At 37.7% G+C, this 22,089-nt stretch overlaps 2 protein-coding genes across 2 annotated transcripts in view; one reads left to right on the top strand and one right to left on the bottom strand.

Moving 5' to 3' along the window:
- LOC145992242 (ankyrin repeat domain-containing protein 27-like) overlaps positions 1–1,563 on the bottom strand; it is a 35,278-nt gene extending 33,715 nt beyond the window's left edge. The window contains exons 1-2 of the mRNA XM_083128588.1: positions 1,445–1,563; positions 701–806 (exon numbers count right to left, since the gene is read on the bottom strand). Coding sequence (XP_082984714.1) covers positions 701–806; positions 1,445–1,489 — 151 coding nt within the window. The 5' untranslated portion in view covers positions 1,490–1,563. The remainder of the gene's footprint in view (positions 1–700; positions 807–1,444) is intronic.
- Positions 1,564–1,857: 294 nt separating this feature from the next.
- Positions 1,858–15,570, top strand: LOC145992820 (NADH-ubiquinone oxidoreductase subunit 8-like). The gene is made up of 5 exons (XM_083129212.1): positions 1,858–2,074; positions 2,827–2,979; positions 7,430–7,602; positions 12,588–12,716; positions 15,288–15,570. Exons 1-5 carry the CDS (start codon positions 2,038–2,040, stop codon positions 15,417–15,419), a joined length of 624 nt encoding a protein of 207 aa, XP_082985338.1. The 5' UTR covers positions 1,858–2,037; the 3' UTR covers positions 15,420–15,570.
- The last annotated feature ends 6,519 nt before the right edge of the window (positions 15,571–22,089 follow it).

The raw sequence follows: 22,089 nt of genomic DNA, 5'->3' as shown, positions 1-22,089 counted from the left end.
CCCTGTGGCAGAATAGTTGTTAGCATAATGAACTATGACGGCAGGGGTCCCGAGCACAAATCCCAGACTAAGCACGGTTAATTCTTTGTTTGATTATTATTGATAAAGTTGGTGTTTTAAGTCCAATTTATGCACAGTAAGGCTAAAATCGGGATTGGACCTTCCGTTTAAAGTGGAATCCGAACCACTATGTCCATCCACCAGGTATTGAACCCAGGATCCCTTGATTACAAGGTGCCATGGGGGAGGCGGTTATTCTTTGTGAATGTCTTTTCGTCAATTTCATCAATTACTCATTCTTGTTCTTTTCGCAAATGGCCAAAACTTGCATAAAAGCGTAAAATTAACCAAATCAACCAATTAATATGTTTGTTCATGAATGTTTTCATACACACAGAAATCCACTAAAACATACTGTAATGTTCAGGGAGATAGTTGCCACCCCCAATGTCTTCCAATGATCTCACACAAATTCAGGTTTCAGAAAGAAAGAAAAAAGTGCTTCATTTCATTTTTCTTATTTTACAGTACTCTTCTGACACTTTTGGCTATTTACAAATTTGGAAGAATGATGATTATGTGAAAGGGCACTCACAAAGGAATGCCCAGGATGGGACAGAAACAGTGGCAAGGATTGTGAGTTAATTACTCCTCAATGTGTTCAACCACCAAGGCTACCGTGATAAAATATATAACTTACCAACAAAATTGTCTGTAATTTCCAAACCATGTAAAGCTGCTGAACATGGTATGCATATTATCCATGACTTCTCCTGTGCTTGCTCATATTTTCTTCTGTATTTGCCCTGGTTGGAAAATAAACATATCAGCTCAATATTACATGTATAACTCCCAATATAAGCTTACATTAGCATTCTTGCTGTGTTGTGCTTATGATCCTTGCAAGCATTACGAATTTCAACAATTATTTTAACCTTGAATTGAGGATTAATATAAGTCTGCATCCGACATCTAGTAAAATGTTCAGAATTTTCCCATTCAGTTCTGAAGTAAGCAAAATGAGATTATTAAGTTTGACAAGATATGTACAACCTATACTTTGATCTTTCCAAAATCAAACTTGCACCTGTAATCAATTATGGCGTAGTTGAAAACAATAAAAATAACTGAAGGTAAAACTTTTCTTGTAAAAGTGTAGAAGTAACAATTTTAGAATTTTTGATATAAATTGCAACGATAGAAGCTTTACGGATCTTCCTTTCTTACATTTTATACCACACATTTCTGCAATATCTGCGTTAAACTTTAGTATTAAGATTACCGCGCGAACATTTTCTTGCATCTTTTAGATATTCTTTGTACTACGGTTTAATACATTCAATTGTAGATGCATTCGATATGCAATGTACTAATTCCATTGCTGTTGGTATTTAAGCGAAAGAAAAGTTTTCATATTTTTGACATCATTATATGCATACGTTACCTGCAAAATGTGAAAAAATTCGTTAGATTCTACTTCGTCAGACATGGATTTTACTTGGAATTGGAACTCAAGCTAAACAACAAACAAATCATAACCTCTATCAGCTGTTGGTTGAATATGGTCAGCCGCCCTCAAGCGGGAAAATTCTGAACTTCTTGATTTGGTGCATGGAAGAATTGTATAATTCATCTTTATACAGCGTGTTCTTTTTCGTTCTCGTCGTTTCACATTTATTCTCTATTAGTAGATTTCAGCTTCTTTGAAGTTGTTATATTGTCTTACATGCAAACGGAAAAGATAAAAGCAGATTACATTTAGGTTGAAAACAACCGAATGAAAATTGCAGTGTATAAATTATAAATTGTTACATGTTCGAAGGAGCTGCTCGTATTTCCTGATTCTATTTTATACATTGTTGTTGCTGAGTGTCTTTTACGACTTTATATAAAACTTTCATGAAATACTTGTTTAACTGGAATGACGATTGTGAAGTTTTGTGTTTAATTTACCACGGAAAACTTGCTGTACATTTCACTGATTTATTTGTAACGTTTGTGTTTAACCTTGTCGTCTTGATATAGCATTCAATCGATATGGCTGCGATGAAACTGTATTCGGTTTCAAAGTCTGGTAATTTACCAAATATAACTTGTTTATTACAAATATAATATGTTTTCTACCATTTAATTTTGATTGCTATTGTATGTTTATTACGTGTTGTTGAAGATTTAATGTAGGAATACCCATAGAAAAAGAAATAACGACCTCGTAACTTGTGTATGTAGTATGAATGTACGTCACTATTTTTTAAAAGTATAAGTCGCAGGTGAACACTTTAGTAGCAGTATATATATTTGCGTTTACACACACTACAATATTTTTAGATGGTAGAAATTCACTCTTAATTTTTCCTCATTCCCGACTAGAATCATTCCCTTGTACTAACCTAGAGACACGACTTGTTCTGCATGAATACTTAATTAGAACGTAATAATTATTCTAACGCATGTCCAGTAGCGTACTTTATTTGTAATTTACTTTTGGCACGATGAAAATATATGAAAAAAGGGTACGCAATTTATGACAACACAACAGATTTCAATACCAATCACATACATAGAATTACGTCAAATGCAGATGTTGTGGTAAATCAGTTCACACCTGTTTTTGCTTGAATTTGAAAGATGAAAAAAATGGCTTGTAATATTTATATGATATACTGCAATCCAACTTCTAAAGGAGGACATATCAGTGTTACTGCAAGTTGTACTATATCTGTGTTAGCCACTATCTACATGAAGAGTGATATACACCAATCGGTCATGTGTAATAATGACACTATTAGTCACGGTTTACATTGCTATTAAAATGTTTATTTGCAGCATCCCAGATTCTGAGACCTGCTGTCCGTATTGCTGGAGTGAGTCAATCACGGAATGCATATTATTATGTTACACCAGATGAGTCTAGCATGAAGATGAAAGACATAACAAATAGAGCTGCACAGACAATGTTTTGGACTGAATTGTTCAGAGGTAAGCAGAATTAATTTATTAGTGCATAAATGTTTGTTCAGATAGATTGGAAAATTTCATGACAAGACAGACCTTGTTCATTCAAGGACCAGTGGCTACTTTTTCTTAAGAATGAATTTTACCACATATTATGTGACAAAAAGAGGAGAGAGTTTGATGAACTAATTGTAGAAACTGCTAGTAGTATAATTCCAGTGTGATTAAGTTTCAAAATATATTTAGGTAACAGTTCGTTATATCGGAGACACATTTCTTCATTTTTACAGAAGAATCTATGGTAAATTTCTCGTATCGGACAAACCGATTTCTTCAAATTTACAGGAGAAATTACTTACCGAATGCAGTTTCTTTATACTTGTGGAGGTTCGGGGAAGTAATTTTTTGCATCGTTCATTGAATTTAGCCGGTAAATCATCTATTTTTCGATATAAATGTGTGAGCGATGCACAAAAGCTCTTGCATCCATTTACTTCCAGGTGGATGTAGCCTGTGTATGATGATGTAATCCCGGTCAGTGTTTCCAAACACGTGTTTTTGTAACTGAAGAAGGTACGTTTCCGCAAATGGTTTGTGGGGCTATGCGAGAATGGTGTGTGGGGCTATGTATATTTTTTCGAAACCAATTTTTAACTATTGTAACCTATACGTAACCCTACCTAACCTAACCGGAAATGGTTTGTGGGGCTACGTAGGTATTTTTGGGTGCAGTGGGGTGGAAACACTGCATGCCGAGTACGGTAGTGAAACTGTGACCGCCATTTTGCGTGTTACCGAAGAGCAAAACGAAACTAAGAAAACTTACTTGATATGTCGCAAATCGAGCTTATTTCCGTGAAATAAGCGAAATGCTACCTTCAGCAATGTTTCTCAATGCAGAATACATAAGTACAAATATTCAAATTAAATGAACTAGCAAATTTCAGCCGATTGTTCGATATGAGAAATTTACCGAATCTACTTACGGAAATGAGTTTCTTCAAGCTTTCCAACGTCCGTCAAGGTATTTTCTTTCATCGTGGAATATATTTGACCGGGAAATCATGTATTTTTCAAGATAAATATTTCACCGACGCACAATTGCCATTGCTTTCGCTACGTGAACTGCATGCTGTGTACGTTTTATGATGTAAGCCCCTGTCAGTGTTTCCAACTTCTTTTTTTCACTATGCTTTCCTAACCTAACCTTATCGGAAATGGTTCGTGGGGCTATCCGTCAACTACCGTGCATAATGTAAAATTTTCACACGTGACGAACACGATAGTAGGTATTTTTCAGTGAAGAAGGTTGGAAACACTGCATTCCCACAACGTGAGTCAAAATGTGCCTGCCATATTGTGTGTTACAGAAGCGAAGAAAGAAATAATAAAAAATCACTCTGTATGTGAAAAATTGTGTTTGTTTTCGTGTAAAAAGCATAATGGCACCTTGAACTATGTTTCGCAATACACAATTGGTAAGTACGAACCATGCGAAACACAAAATATCCCATATAACGAACTGTTACCTATATTTAAGTAGTATTACAAAATAATATCATTACATTAACAGTGTGTTGTTACACTTTTTCAGACCTATTCTAAGCTTACGGTTATGTGTATGTACTTTGCTAGTAACTGGACATTTAATAAATTGTTATTCAGTCTGATCCATGCTTCATTCATCCTCTGCAAAATTACCCTTATTTCACTGATACATCTACTTTGAAACTAGACCATGTTCTCGGCAAGTTTTCATTGATAAAGGCTGTAAACCGTTGGTTTTTCTCAATGTTTTCAAATGCAAAGTTGTTAATGAAGTTTGTGAAACCCGTGTAGAGAAATCGTGTGTGGGGGGGGAGTGTTCATCTGTTTTCTCAACAATTCAGCAACATACTTGTGTTATACAGCATGTCCTACTATAATTATCGGAGTTTCAAGTAGTTGGTATAATGCAGACAAAGGTGAATGCTTATATCGTACATGTATGATAAGAACGGCTGTGATAGTTTGCTACCCTGAGCGCTTATCATTTGTTTCCCATCAGTCACAGCAGCATAGGTGTATTACAAGATGGTGACTCCCATTCAAAAGTCCTTTTGTGGAGACCTCCATGATCCCCTGACCTCACACCTTCCGATTTCTTCTTGTGGGGCTATGTGAAAGATAAAGAGTACATACCAGCACTACATGTCGACTTGCCAGACTTGAGAAACAGGATTGTTACAGCTTTTCAATGTATCACTCCAGACATGCTGATCTATGTTTGGGAAGAATTTGACTACCGGATGGATGTGTGCTGTGTCATGAAAGGTGCTCACATTGAGCATTTACAAGGTACACTACGTAAACTTGTTGAGTTGTTTACTCCCATATAAACTTTGTCCTTGTACCCCATATATAAGGGAAATTATACAGCGTACACTTTTTGAAGGAACATGAGTACAGCCAATACACAGCCAGTGCTGTCACCAAACCAACTGCTAGCGGAAGGGAAGCACAGAGAAATAGCTGTGTCCAATATTCAGCTTTTTATATATGCATGTGATATTTGAGTACAATGAAATATATAGTAAAGAATTCTACACAGGAATATATCGTATCACTGCAGCATACAAGAGAGACTCGTATCTGAAAGAAGTTTGAAGGTATTTATTATAGAGGAACTGCAAGACCATCATCATCACTCTCATTTCTGTCATATTTCCCAGGAGATTTGAATAGTGGTTTACCGATTTCTGTGATAGGTACTTTACCCTGTGTTATAATATGCAACACAGTATGCACGCATACACCACACGCTTTCAGACTCGGAGAAAACACTGTTTCAGCATGCACTTCTTCCGACGCCAATTCCTTGAAGTAAGAATACACTCTAAAACTAAGATTTCTGTCTTGTGAACGTAAGATTTTACGCTTGGTGCCTGTACTGCTTTATTTTACTTCGCTTTCTGTCACTTTTGGCTAATTGCGAAGATGGGAATGAGTGATGATATGATGAAATTGATGGATGGACATTAACAAACATGCATGTCTAGGCTGTAGTAGCGTGATATGCTAACCACTCCACCTGGGAACACACACTGTTGCACAACTATCGAACATAAGCCCTATATTGCATAGCACGCTACAACGCCAGGGGTCCCAAGTTTGAATCCCAGCCCGGGCATAGGTGTGTTTCTAAGTGTACCTTCATCATACCATCACCCATCCTCATCTTCACGATTAGCCAAAAATGGCAGAAAAGTGAGGTAAAACAAATCAAAACATTTAATTAATCAATAAGGGCTGTATTGAATCCTCTCACAACTGTTCTTTGTGGCGTATGAGTAAAATTATCTTGCACCGCCCTTGTTACGAAAATGCTGAACTGAAAGTAACTCAGACTCGCAATGTTCGTGAATGCCCACAACAATGAATGGTCATTGTGTATAGTCAACCGAATTTGACACCCATAGCTTTACCAAGACACAACAACTCAGCAGGGTCAACACGGTGGCAACGGAACAAGACTGAACACAGAAGGAAAACTAAAAGATTATTGTGTATGTGTAGAGACGTGTTGTACCCCATGTTTCTTCAAGAAACTGTAACTCCGGCTGTAGGCGACGGAAATTCATGGGATTTAGACAGTCAGGTTCATAATGTTGTGCCCAGTGGCAGCGAGGGGGGGCAGTTGCCATCCCCCAAATTTTTGCCCCTGCACTATGCTAAACCTTATATACAAAGGGAAATGTACTATCTTTCCTCTCCAGTTTTGCACTTTGTCCCCCTGGTTTTGGAACCCAGTAGCCACCACTGGTTGTGCCCCATCGTATGATGAACCTTAAAGTGGCATGTTTTTTAAAATAACTTCTTGTGCGGCAAAAATAATACAGAACACGGTATTTAACTTGCGTGCCCAGTTTCCTAACTGTGCAACATTGCACTCCTGCCATTGTCTGGTCGCCAAGGACACGCTCTCCGTAGCTCCTCCTCATACCTGCCATTGTCTGGTCGCCAAGGACACGCTCTCCGTAGCTCCTCCTCATATCAATTCTAAAACCGTGCGTCGTATAAAGGACTATGAAACCCCGATAATGATTTTTGGATCATGCTGTATGTTCTACTTGAATGAGCACAGTTCAATACTGGATGTAGTTTTTATAGACATCCCTCCCCTTTTTTGTGCCTAATCAATGCTGTGTGGCCGAACACATTCAGTGGTCAAGTTTCGATCTTTCCGGATTTGAGTCCCGGTGTAGGCATGAGTATTTATTGTGAGTGTCCGTTCTTCAATTTCATGTGATCACCATTCATCATCATTGGCACAAATAACTATAACTAACAGAGAAGGAACGTTAAATAATGAAAATCCAAATAAAATGGTATGTGACTATGTTGTGCTAATGAAATACTGAAGTCATAGCAGTGTATGAGGATAGTTTCAAATACATAAATGTTAATTTTAACCTCTTTTTTTAAAAATATCTAGGTGCTGCTGTAACTCTAGGCCACATCTTCAAGGAGCCAGCCACCATAAATTATCCCTTTGAGAAGGGTCCCTTGAGCCCTCGCTTCAGAGGGGAGCATGCCCTGAGAAGATACCCTTCAGGAGAGGAGAGGTGCATTGCCTGTAAGCTCTGTGAGGCTATTTGCCCAGCACAGGTTAGCACATTTTCTTCTTCAACCATCGTAGTACAGTGGAAAAGTAGAATCCTGGAAGTAGAGAAGAAATGTTTGTTAGATATTAATTGTTTTGTGAATTATTTATACAGGGTGTCACAGAAATGAGTGGCATAATTTTAGGAATGTTTCTTACATGTAAACAATGAAAAAAGCCTTTATAAACATGGATCCAGAAATACTTGGTTTCAGAGTTGTAGGCTAGAGTAGATGTTCAAAATGTCCTCCTCCTGCCTGAAGATGTCACATGGCCCCACAAACCTCAATTCCTGCCTCTACAGCATTGCCATCTGCCAAACCATACATGTAGTCCATATCTGCTTGCTCCTGATTTGTGTACATGGTCTCAACAACATCCACTCAACATGTACCACTAACTAGACTACTACGAGATTGTGTTAGACAGAGGGTGGCTACTCTAGGGGAATTCCTGGAATTCTGCATGAATAATTGGGTCAGGGAATTCTGCATGAATTTTTCTCCGTAGACGTGAAAAATTGCAACTTTTATTAATCCAAGTCTCATTGAATTTATACATATTTATAAATGCTCTGAGGCTAGTTTTTCACAGTATAGGTGTTATTTTTATTGAGGAAGGAAGCGAAAGCTGTGAGGAAAATAAAACAGAATTCTCAATCTGTTTACTTTTTTAGTGTCGTTTGCAGAACAGCCTATCTCACAGACGAAAGATTATTGCAAGATAAGTTATATCCTAAAGTTGAATAGACAAATTTGAATTTGAAGTTCTTGTACAATTAACAAATTTCGTAGATTAGTATATCCCGTAACATCTGTCACTTGTGTTTGACGATGTATTTCGAGTCTGGATGTGTGCAACTGCAAATGTAAACTCCGTACCTTAAATTAAATATTTAAAAGTATGTACCTTTGAATTGAAGTGATTCAGAGTTTTTGGATACATTGGAATCACACAGACCCTTTATGTTGTTAATATATTTCTGTGTGTATATGTGTTAACGGTCAGATTCGTAATACGTTGATGTAGAGAAAACATCTGCTTGTATACCCTTGAATTTTTGGAAAGTTCTCCTTGAAAACCGAGAATTATACTCGAATTTTGTCATGGTCCTAGAATGGCCACCCTGTAGACAGTATCTTGTGGTTGTAGGAAACCACCTGTGGGAGATAAAGACATTCCTGTTAGCAAGTGTTGTCAATGCTTTTAACTCTGAAATCAAACATTTCGAGACCTATGTTTATGTTAACTATTTTCATTGTTTATATATGAGGAACACATTCCTTAAGTAATGTTGCTTATTTTTGGGATGCCCTGTATAGGATAATGTTCAATGTTTTGGCATGTACCTTTACTTACTGAAGCTCTCACCATATCCTCTGTCGTCTTCAGGAGGGTGAACAAGATTTAGGTTAAAACATGATAAAATTGATTATTAACTGAACATGTTATCAATAGTTAAATCGAGTTTCGAGCCAGACATAGGAGGAGCTATGCTGTAACAGGTCAATTGCTATCTTAATGTTAACTTAATGCTTTAACTGAAATCATGTTCACTCTCCGGAAGAATTAGTATGCTGTGAACATAAGGAGTGAACATTCCCTTTGTTAAAAATGTTGACATGTAGTGTGGGTTATGTTTTATCTTAATAATACAGTCCTTAGAAAACATCCTTAAAACTGAAAACTGCATACACATTACTAGCAGAATTTTCTCATAAGATGATGAGGGAAATGTTTGTACCTGGTAGCAGAGAGGCAAGAACATGTAGGAATGGCCATATGTAGTGGATCATTCATATTTTTATTTTGTGCGAATTACTCACTTATGACAAATATTAAAAAATATATATTTTTATTATACAAATAAATAAAAATATATTTGGTCTAGGAATTAATTCGTGCACCTGGACAAGAGATGGCGTAACGAGCGTATCGTCCCACAGTTCCGTGTATCCACACATGCGTTGAAAACTCCTGTCAGCGCGCATCGTTCGTAGTATAGGGCAGTTGATTGATGTGTCAACAACAGCATTTTGTAGTCAACTGAACATGGTGCAGTTCGTGCCAGATAAAGTGTTTTTGCGGGGTGTTCTGCTTCATTACTTTAACATGCAGAAAAGTGCTACCGAAAGTCATCGTATTTTGGTGGAAGTATATGGTGACCATGCGCTAGCTGAGCGAACATGTCAGAAGTGGTTTGCACGGTTTAGAAGTGGTGATTTCGGCCTGGAAGACCAAGAGCGACCTGGACAGCCAAAAAAAATTGAAGACGAAGAATTGAGAGCATAGCTCGATCAGGATTCGTGTCAGACGCAGGAAGAACTTGCAGAAGCACTAGGCGTTGATCAAACAACAGTTTCCAAACGCCTCAAAGCCATGGGAATGATTCAAAAGATGTCACATTGGGTTCCACATGAATTGAAAGACAGAGACGTTGAAAGACGAAAAACCATTTGCGAATTGCTGCTTCAAAGACAGAAAAGAAAGGAGTTTTTGCATCGCATTGTTACTGGCGATGAGGAGTGGATCCATTACGAAAACCCGAAATGAAAAAAGGCCTGGGTGAAGCCAGGTGAACCCGGTCCATCACAACCGAAACTAGATATTCACTGTGCAAAGGTTATGCTGTGCATATGGTGGGATATGAAAGGTGTGGTGTACTATGAGCTGCTGCAACTGGGTGAAACTATTAATGGAGAACGTTATCGACGACAATTAATGCTTTTGAAGCAAGTTCTGGCCAGGAAACAACCAGAATGGGAGAACAGACATGATAAACTTATTTTTCAACATGATAACGCTTGCCCACATGTCGCAAAACCAGTCAAAACCTATTTAGAAAATGTCGGATGGGAAGTTTTACCCCACCCGCCGTATTCACCAGACGTTGCTCCTTCAGACTACTACTTGTTCGATTGCATGAATAACGATTTGATTGGACAGCGGTTCAATTCTTCAGAAGATATCGAAAAATGGGTCTCTGACTGGATCGCTTCAAAGGATGAGGACTTATTTCGCCACGGAATCCGTAACTTGCCTGACAGATGGGCGAAAGTGGTGGCTCGCGATGGACAATATTTTTCTTAAGGTATTTATGTATTTTGTGTTTGAACTACAGCTTCAATGTGTGCGTAACAACCGCACGAATTAATTCCTAAACCAAATATGATAAAAGTCAATTACTTACGCCAACGTGAGTCTCCTTCGTCAATATATGCTACGTTTCGGGGATTCAACCGCCCCCTTCTTCAGGCACTATCTAGGCATGAATCACCACCATGCCGCGTCAAGTTTATCAATCAAGGAAAAGGTTTTGGGTATGAAATGATGAAAGATAATTAGTAGTGGATGATCCCTGTGGAGAAATTGGTACAATTTTTTTTAGCGTTTTTATCTCGGTGCCCTAAAGAAATAAAGATTCCACTGTATATGTATCAAGAAGAACTTGGAAACGTTTTTCTTTTCTCTTTCTCTCACACATTCACTCACTCACACACCCACACATATATATGATATTTATGTCAACAGAAAATTGGGGAGACCTATCTAAGATAAAGGTAATAATGTTCACCCTGTATATAGCACTGTGCCGTGAAGGTACATTTAGGGAACATGGTGCTAGGGCCCCAAACATTCTCGATCTTGGCCATTTTGCAGGTGATGTGATCAGCACCATGCTCTGGCCACCGTTGCCTCCAGGGATCTATCTATTGATTTGAGACTGGGCGAGCCCCAGAGCCATTTTGCGAGGGGACAAGGCCGGAAAAATTCCGGCCTTAGATCAACCACCCTGGGAGTCGAACCCAGGTCTCTCATGTGGCAGTGAAATGTCCGGTTGACCAGACCAACACGACCTATATGAGAAAGAGTCTTTTTCTTTTTAAAAAAAAATGTAAATATGAGGTGTTACTGCAAACACCATGAAAGTTGTTTTCTCCCTCAATAAGTTCTTCAAAAACTTCAATGGAACTAATGTATATGCACTGGGGGTTGTCTGTTTAAAGCATTGTAATTCTGTAATGGAAAGTATGACATTTTGAAGAAAATGCATTTTACTGAATCAACTCAATGGAAGTTTCTTAGTTTGCGAGTATAATATTTATCCTGAGTAATTGATACATTGCATGTCAATCCAGTGCACCCTGGTTTCTTGCACTTTAATTGCATGGAACCTTCCTTAACACTGGAAAATAAATCGTGACCCGCGTGGGTAGAATCTCTTTACATGAGAAGAGTAAAGAAGGCTCCACAAAGCACAAACACTTACAAATAAACAGTTAAAGTTATTGCTTTCTTATTGAATCCTGCCACAGTTTCTTCTTTCTTTTGAATTCCTTGTGCAATATTTTCAACTCTGTGAAGTTATATGTACAAAACAAGGATTTATTTTTTAGTGGCTTGTATTAGAAGAATATTTTAAATAGGATTGTTAATAACATGGGAATTAATTAATATGAGGTCTGAGCCAGTAACAATTTATTCATCGATACCGGCTGATACATTTTGAAGTGTGAGTGCCCCATGGAATCTAAAAAATGTCACATGACACTATCGCATGGTTTAAAGATTCCAGAGATTATTAAAGAAATGCATAATTTTAATCATGTCTCAAACATTATGAGGAGAAATAGATTGTGGCCTGATTATCTCCTGTGAAAACATGAATATTTTCAAGGAAAACTCTGTTAGATTGACATGCTATGATTTCAAAGAGAAACTTTTTTTTCAGTTTATAAATACTCTTGACTTGGTTTTGAATTGTTGCAATTTTCAACTATTGGTATCGGTGGGAATTTGTAAGAATATCAGCACTGATATCGGTTCAGAGTGGTATCAATATGGCATGCTAAGATTTTATTGTCATATCATTGCTGAAAGGTACAAGTGTCAACAACATTTGGGATTTAACTAAGTGCTGGTTAATCTCTAATTATTTCTGCCCATTTTAAAATAATTTAATATTTGCGTGTTTACATGTTTATTACAGGCCATCACTATTGAGGCTGAGGAAAGAGCAGATGGCAGCCGGAGGACAACTAGATATGATATAGATATGACAAAATGTATCTACTGTGGATTCTGCCAGGAAGCTTGTCCTGTGGATGCTATAGTTGAAGTAAATTTTGCTTTGTTTTGTTTACATAATCCACTGACTTCTCATGGCAACACGATTAAGTCTTGTTTCCATGACAGAAAAAAAACACTACCTATGCTGACCAATGGAGTCTGTATCTCAGTAAAAAAAAACACAACACTGAAGTGGTCACGTGGATCACAATGGTGATCAACTAGTATATTTTCACGTGCTATTGCTCTTTGGCAACACTCTTGATCTTGGGTTCCAGTGTACCTTCCTCAAACAGTCCAGGAACCATGTTCGTTCAGCCATCATTTGAAATATGTCCATTGTTGACTTTTTACTAGAGCTCATATTTCAGTGAGCACAATAGTGATCCGCACAACCATCGACGAGTGTTTTTGGATACGTAAAATTTCTATACATATAAGTACTCGTTTCAAAAATTTGTTATAATTTGTAAATTTGTACAAGCAGTGTGTGTGATCAGACCACAAAGAAAGAAAGTGTGGATAGAAAATAACAAAAGAGAGCTTATAAGATGTGTCTTTTTGTTTGGTTTCACGATATTCACTTGTAATGCATTAGATTTAGAATTTCCTCCCTCATTTTATGTGTTGAATGAAATGACATAATTTTGTGTTAAATAAACCCAAATACTTAAAAAAAGAACAAAAAAAAACCATTCTCTCTATAAAACCGGAGAAATTTTAACAAATAATGTTTAAAAACAATAATATTCTATGGATCACAGTAGTGATCCCCACAACCAATCGTGGGAGTTTTTCTGCACGTCCACTGCAGTGTTAACAATCTATCAGGGCAGGGTCTCAGACTTGAAACCAAACTTGTTGAAATGTAGCGTTAAGTGTTTTTTTTTACTGAAATATAGTCTATCTTGGTCAGCATATTTTATGTTTGTTCTTCTCATGGTGCGAACTTAACATATTTTTCTTATATTTACTTTTTTCACGTAGAAGAGTAAAAATTTTGTATTTATCCTAATTTTTATACCTTTATGAATCTGTAGTGTGTAAAATAGTAATGGAGAGAATTAATTTTATTTTATATGATATATTGCTGTTGAGTTCGTTAGAAAGGCTAATTGGGACTGGACCTACAGTTTAAAGTGGGATCCGAACCTCCACTGGGTATCAAACCCAAGAATATAATTATGAAAAGATGAATATTTTTTTCCCTAATATTTGATAATTCTGCATACAGTAGAACCCCTCTATAGCTCGAAGTCAGCGATTTGGCCCTCAATAACGAACCTTGGTAAGTCGAAATCCTTGATACCTCGATTTTTTTCTTTTTCCCCTAAAGTTTACAACGCACACTAAGCACAATGATGGTTACATACACGGCAGGGTGGGGGGAGTTCAAGTCCCGATTGTTGATCACCCGACATTATACGTACGCATCCTACACTTCGACTTATTGAGGTCCGTGCGACTAAAACTTCGAGTTATAGAGGTGATTAGAATTTAACTTCGACTCATTGAGGTTTTTTATAGTCTACCTTCGAGTTATTGAGCTAGAACGGCATCCCATAAACTGTAAAAAAATTTGTCGTATCAAGGTTTTATTAGAGTTGTTGAAGTAAAATTAATATTGAATGTTATGGACAATTCAAGGGGATTACAAAAAATTCGACTTATCAAGGAATTGGAGATGTTGAGGTTTGAGTTATCAAGGTTGCACTGTATTTACATATTTCTACCTTAGTAAAGTCAGGATAAAACACACCAAACAATAGAGCATTAAAATAAGAAAGCTTCAAGAAGCTATTGTCCTGCTAAGAGAAAACAGTATCCCTCAAATATGCTTTATTTGTGTTTTGTTGTTTTTTATCCTGATTTTAGTACACGAATGTATGCATTGCTTAATTCTGGTACACCCAACAGCCAAAGAAACAGTAGGCAAATTGTCCATCACCATTTTAATTCTGTTTGTTTTCCACACACTGATGATGATAAATTGAAATAAAAACGTCAGTAAGCAGAGGCCAACACCTGCTTCAAATGATCAGAATTTTACTGCTTCGAATGATCAGAATTTCACTCCTTTAAACAACACAGTATGTGGCATAAGAAGATGATGAATATAACGATAGCGTTGGCTGTACTATGCATGTGTAGGGGTTATGAAAAATTAAATTTGCATGACTATATGTGCATTATTAACATCAAATAGTTTCTAAAGCTCTTATTTGAAACACATTTCATAAGAGGAAAGGATTTTACAAATGGAAAGGAAATATATATTAATTATTTTTATATTATTCCAAAGACATGATAAAACCTCTTACCCAGGTTGTGACTTGGATTGAAATGTTTTGTAAAAAATGTGAGATGTGCAAAACGATGAAACAAAGTACATTGAAACATTATGAATAAAAGCAATTTCATATAGTGTATAAATGATCAATTTATATGTGGTGCAAATTTTAAGAATGCCTCTGAAACCATCGCAGAAAACTCTCCTCACTCTGGTTTTATTCCTTATTTTCATATATTCTTGGAACACATATATTCTTCATACAATGTTGAATGGTTTGCACATGTTTAAATATGCTGCATGAATGTAATATAATACTTTATTTTGTAGGGACCCAACTTTGAATTCTCCACAGAAACACATGAGGAATTGCTATACAATAAAGACAAGCTGCTTACTAATGGTGACAAGTGGGAGTCTGAGATAGCTTCGAATATTCAAGCTGACCATCTGTATAGGTAAACAGGTGAACACTGAAGAGCCATAGTATAAATTAAGGAATCAAAACTGTACATCTTTAGAAGAGATTTATACCAGTTTTTTGCTGTTGGTAGAGCAATTTATGTTTTATTTATCATGTATTGTAAATATTTTGTGAAATAAAGTCACAGGAAGGTTATTTTGTTTGTTATTCATCCATTTTATCTAAGAGTATTCTAGCTTTGCTGTGAATATATGTGAAAAACTTTCTACCTTATACAGTAAAGTTTAGGTTACTTACTTATATTTCCAGGGTATAAACAGTTACAGTTCCACAAATATCCTTCATGATTATGAACAGGTGTAACATCTCTTGGTGGACATGAACTTGGACAGCGGTGGCAGTAGTGATGCATAGTCAATACTCAAACAAGTGTTCTTGAGTTACCAGCCACGTTAGATTGGCGTTAGTGTCCAATGTTTCGAGTGCATACATTTCTCTCATCTTCAGGGAATGTTGATTGGAAACAAGGGTGAGGTTATACAGAGGCTGTTCTTTGTATATGTGACCAAATTGTACTTACCAAATAGTTACGAAAATCCGTGGCACCAGGTGCGGCAATGCTCGATGTGCCTTCCCTGGTTCCGAATGGTGGCCCGGCAACGTAGTTTCCATTGCAGAAGGCTCCGTTGGAGAACTACGAGAGGGATCTTGTTCCATTCCTCTTGCACAGCTTTCCAAGTCCATTCACAGTTGTCACACCTCTCATGCCCAAAACCCTTTTAAGCAGTCCAAATCCACAAAAGTCCGTTGGACTTGCAGCTGGAGACTTCACAGGTATATCGTTGAAAGGCATGGCCTGTATTCCAGTAGCCTCTTTCATATTCTTGTAGAATCCGAGGAATGATTTTGAGGTGTGTGATGAAACTTTGTCTTGATGGATGCGGACCATATTGATCTCGTTTCCGTAAATTTTTGGTAGTTCCTGCTCGTAGATGGGCATCAGGATCTCCTGGTAGTACTGCGAGTTGATTTTGCAGTTCTTCTTCACCATGCGAATCTTCAGTTTGCCTCGATGACAGCAGCCGGCTGCCACCATGAACCCTTTCGGGAGAGCCTCTTTCCATGCTCGAACCCATTTTGTGAAGCGCTTCATGCCTTTGGCTCTGTACATGATAGCTCTTGGTTTGCCAGATGCCTCTCGCACAGCTTCCGAGCATTACAATTGCGTTCCCGTCGGTGGGCATCGGTAAGGTGATGACCGCTAGCCTTGAACACCTTTTTAAAATTTCAGTTGTTGGCGCAAGGTGTGGTTAACAGTTCCCAAAGAGACATTTAGACGATTCGCCATCTGTCTTTGGGTCAGGGGATTCTCTTGCATGGCCATTGTGCGAAGTTTCGCCTGCATACTGGTGGTGGCTTGTGTGAGCAGCCGTGTTCTTTTCCCCTATGTTGGAGAACCAAACGCTGGGGCCATGAAATCCTTGTACTTGCCGATCACATTCTTGATTAAAGTCAAAGTAACGTCACAACCCTTGCTCTTACACTGCTTCCTGATCATTGACACACTGAACTTTGCATGGTAAAGGGCTACAACATAACCCTCCCAAAAGCGAGTCAATTTTGGCGGCATTTTTGGCCAAGCGAGAAAAAACAAACACTTGGAAAAGTTATACAACCTACTCCTCCCAAAAGCAGCTCAGTTTGGGCAGGATTTTCGACCCAGCGAGAAAACACAACCACTATCTCACAGCTCACACACTACACTGACAAATGTGCCCGACATTTGTCAGGCGAGTTCATTCTGCACGTGGGGAGGAAGGAATCACATTTGGTCAAACATACGCGGAACTGACTTCTGTACATGTGTGTGTTAAGAGGCAGAACTTAGACCCTGTCTTGTGATTGGTTTGCTCTGGATTCCGGTGCTCTATTGGCTGATTTCATGCTTTTACGGAGTGCATTCCAGGCAAGGCTGAGGTTAACATTCCCTGAAGATGAGAGCAACTTACATTTCACGCTAAATCCAATTTAACCTGGCTCAGGAAAGATATAATTCCTATAATGTCAACTGTTGCAGATTCACATGCAGTGGAAGTTCAGGGGTGCCATTTTTACTGTATTTGTAGTTTTGTTTTTTTACGTTTCTTTTCTGCTGCTTTTGACTAATTGCAATAATGAGGATGAGGGATTAGATGTAACTGATGAAGGGACACAAAAGGAATACCCAGGCCAAGATGCAAACCTTGAAACTTTAGTAACGAGATTGAAAGTCAACCACTTAATGTGCTTCTCTACCAAGTTGGTGATATCTCTATTGTCGCTGCTACCACTGAGTCCATCCAGATGTATACTCTGGGGAGAGTGTGGCTTGAGTGGGAATATCACCTTGATATCTTCTGAATGGCATGAGGGACACACATCAAGTTTATGAGATTAGCATCAAATATTGGAATTACACCTTTTTAGACACCAGTTTCATGTACATACGACAAGATAGTGATGCCATGCCTGTTTATAATCATGGAGAATATTTGTGGACACCCTGTATATTCTAGAAATACAGGGTGTCCCACGAATGGCGCAACTGGGAATTAAGAGTGACGTTACTTCGTAACCGAAACCTGTACATACATAAGTCATACACCAAATGTTAGCCCTGTCCAAGTAGATATTTTTAAACATAGAAACAACAAACGGGGTGCAGTGTTGTTCATGCAGTGTTGCCAAATGTAAGTGAAAGTGTAAATTTATTTTTCCACAAAGCATGGAAAATTGCATGTCAAACATTCGTACGGAAATTTGGACGTCAATTTCCACCTTGCGTAGGTGGACTATTTCGCCATCTATAGTTCAGAGAAGAAAACCGATCGTTTTCGCGTATAGCCAATACTGAAATGCCTCGTAAAGGTGTGCCGGTCCAAATGGGTGTTTTAAAAAAATTATGAGGTACAGTGGCAACAAAAGGTGTGTTTAGTGATGGTCTATGACATGGAAATACTGGAAACAGGAAAAAAGAAAATGAAAATTTAGTAATGGTCTATGACATGAAAATACTGGAAACAGGAAAAAAAGAAAATGAAAATTTTCCTGTTTCCAGTATTTCCATGTCATAGACCATCACTAAACACACCTTTTGTTGCCTTCAAACATCAACAGTGTTGCCACTGTACCTCATAATTTTTTTAAAACACCCATTTGGACCGGTACGCCTTTACGAGACATTTCAGGATTGGCTATACGCCAAAACGATCGGTTTTCTTCTCTGAACTATAGATGGCGAAATAGTCCACCTACCCAAGGTGGAAATTGACGTCCAAATTTCCGTACGAATGTTTGACATGCAATTGTCCATGCTTTGTGGAAAAATAAATTTACACTTTCACTTACATTTGGCAACACTGCATGAACAACACTGCACCCCGTTTGTTGTTTCTATGTTTAAAAGTATCTACTTGGACAGGGCTAACATTTGGTGTATGACTTATGTATGTACAGGTTTCGGTTACAAAGTAACGTCACTCTTAATTCCCAGTTGCGCTGTTTGTGGGACACCCTGTATTTAACTGATGTAGCATTGAAAATAATATGCCTGAAGGAGAGGTTCACCCGAAACTACACTGTTCTTCTCCTGAAGAAGTGACGTGATCACCAAGAATTACATATGTTTTGCACTTTCCATGTTCTTAGAAGAAACATGAAACAGTTAAGTATAATTTCTGACCATCCTGCACAGTGTCCGTGTGGTCTAAGGCATCATCCTTTGGGTTCCAACTACATGACGCCTGCAGGTTTGAGTCTCCTGGGGGAAGCATAACAATTTTTCTCCTGAGATTTCAGCCTGCATATATGACTGGTGGCCACCTGCCATCATGAGGAAATTGGGGAGCTACAAATGAATAGCATAACCTGATCACGGAAACCCTACAACGATGATTGAGGGTTTGTCGTGCTGACAACACTTTACGCCGTAACTGGTTGGATCATCTCCCACCTCGACAGTCAGTAGGTAGGACCTGGTCGTCATGGCCTGTCTCGCACCACAGGTTGTTATAATTTCTGATGCTGTCAATATATGTACACCCAATGGCGATAATAGGTGAATTGTCCATCACCATTTTCATTCAGTCTATTTTCTACAATGTGATGATAAGGAATTGAAATAACGTCAATAAGTAGAGGGTAGCATCTGTTTCAAATCAACAGAATTCCATTCCTTAAAATAACACAGAATGTAGCGTAAAAAAAGGTATGAAAATAGTGATTATCATCTTTGGCTGTACCAAAATGCCTTTGCAACCCTTAACCAGATAGAAAGATATATTGTGTTAATTGTTGATACAGATGGGTGTAAAGGTTTGCCTTCACATGGTCTTCAGTGGACTTGCATAGCTGTTATAGTACCTGACTGGTAATGTAAGAAATATTGATGAGAAGTGTACTTCCAATGGCTAAACTTCCTTGGTCAACATTTTGCACTATGCATGCTCCATTTTAAGGAGCTAAGAGCAAAGTTTTCACTTACGTGACTATGGCTTAACTGACATTGAAGAAATGGAAGTACGTTAGATATAGATGGAGAGACAAGCATGAACAATTTGTACAGGTATTTGCATAATTTTTGCACATGTGTACATTTTTGCATTCGACTTCTGCATCCTGGAAAAAGTACAATTATATTTAAATGAGAAAGGAATGAGTGACGTAAAATATTTTAGATAAATGATTGAAAAAGATTTAAAAAATGAACAAGTACATGATGCTTACAGTATTAGCATTGCTTCCAATTATAAACTTGCAGTATTCAGTTGGTCAATGAATCTGTATACCTACCTTGTATACAATATTAATGGATGTTTCTGTTACAGTGACATATTTATGAAAACCCTTCAATAAGATCAGCATATGCAGTCCATAGCACAGTTATTTCTTCCCAAGACATTATGCTTCATGTATTACAGATGTAATATTACTTATTTATCTGAAGTTTTCTAACATTATTCACTTTTAAACCCTAGAACACTACCGTATGTAAAATTTACGTATGCTTCATGCTCAATTCCCTCCCCTATCTCCCACATCGCACCCACCTACCCCTCCGCCTATGGTATTCCTCGGGCATTCTGTCAGGCACATGACAGCACTGTGGTAAGGAGGGCGAAAGCAGTGAATGTCTTTAGTTTGTGCATTATGTGGGACTCTGTACGTCAATAATACGTAGCGATAGTAACAGAAGAAAAATCTTGCACGTAATTTTGACGTGCATGTAGTAATAACGGCATTTGTATTCACGTAAGATTTGCGTGCCGGTAGTAATACGCGTAGTGAAAATGTATGAAAAACGTCTGACAACTGATAAAATTTGCGAACTTTTGGTAAGTTGTGAAGAAGAACAGCTGTTGGAAGAGAATGAAGAAGTTATTTTGGAAGTTAAGGACTTTGATATCAGTGTTTACGATAGTGATGACGACCCAGAATGTTCCTGATGATACTGAGTTACTTCAAACAATCTGTGAAAAGATACAAGAAGCAGAGGTTTGCGAAGAAACATCAAGGACTCCGGGCAGGGGGCAGAAGAGGAAGCGGACCTCATAAGATTCTACACGTGGAACGTCATCGGCCACATCAAATTGGTTGAAACTGGTGCTGGAAGCAACAGGAACATAACTTGTGACAATTGGTTCACAAGTGTTCCACTTGCTGAAAAACTTCTCAAAGGCAAAAACTAACAATGGTCGGAATAATAAAGAAAAATAATCGAGAATTGCCATCAGAGTTTAAAGATGTAGATTATCAAGAGAGAAAGACTGGATCAAGCCTCTTCCTGTTTCACGACGATGTAACTGCAGTATCATATAAGGCCAAACAAAACAAAATTGTGGCTTTAATTTCAACAATGCACAAAGATGCAACAATCAACAGTGAAAGTAAGAAATCCAAAATCATTTTGACGCTTTTGATCAAATGTGCCAACGAATGAATGCTGGAAGAAAAACTAAGCGATGGCCCCTCTCATTTTTCTATAATATGATCAACATCGCAGCGATCAATGGATACATTATTCACACTCCCAACTTCTACAACAAGCAGGGCAACTCAGAAAAGAGACCATTCTCACGAATTCAGTTCATGCTTCACCTCCATGAGAACTTGACAAAGATCTGGCAGGAGCAAAGGCTAATAAATACGGGACTGTCACAGGAGTTAAGAAAGTCAATTCTGAAGGTACTTGGGAAGGAAGAGACAAGTACAGTAGCAACCATGTCACAAGGGAACAGAAAGTATTGCAGTTTCTGCAACTACAAGAAAAGGAGAATGACAACTACGTATTGCTCCTGTGGGAAGCCAATTTGTGGTGAGCATCAAAATAAAAAGTGCCCCGACTGTGGATAATTCCAGAAATGCACTATTTTTTTCTAAGGTGTCTTTTTATTCCTTGTTAACAATGTTATAATTATTTGCAAAATTTGTTTTCATTGTGTATTTTTCACATTAATTCTTAATGTACGTACAAGTTTGTCAACTAATACATTATTTTCATATATTCTGTATTTAAAAAAAACATGCTCATATATTTTATAAAGAATAAAAACTGCAAAATGTAGAAAACAAACAAAATAATATTAAAAAATATTTGTCACTTTGATTTTATAAACTAAGGTTTATGTTAAAAATCATTCACTGCATGTACATAATATTTACGTAGTGGTA

Source organism: Lepisma saccharinum, chromosome 9, assembly GCF_977018435.1.
Source record: "Lepisma saccharinum chromosome 9, izLepSacc3.1, whole genome shotgun sequence".
NCBI classification, from domain to species: Eukaryota; Metazoa; Arthropoda; class Insecta; order Zygentoma; family Lepismatidae; genus Lepisma; species Lepisma saccharinum.
Note: the sequence above shows the minus strand (reverse complement) of the source record. Positions and strands in the feature narration are given on the sequence as shown.

Coding starts and splice junctions, on each gene's coding strand:
- LOC145992820 (XM_083129212.1), top strand. CDS start 2,038: ATGGCTGCGATGAAACTGTATTCGGTTTCAAAGTCTG. Junction 2,075..2,826: donor GTATTCGGTTTCAAAGTCTG/GTAATTTACCAA, acceptor GTTTATTTGCAG/CATCCCAGATTCTGAGACCT. Junction 12,717..15,287: donor CTGTGGATGCTATAGTTGAA/GTAAATTTTGCT, acceptor TTTATTTTGTAG/GGACCCAACTTTGAATTCTC.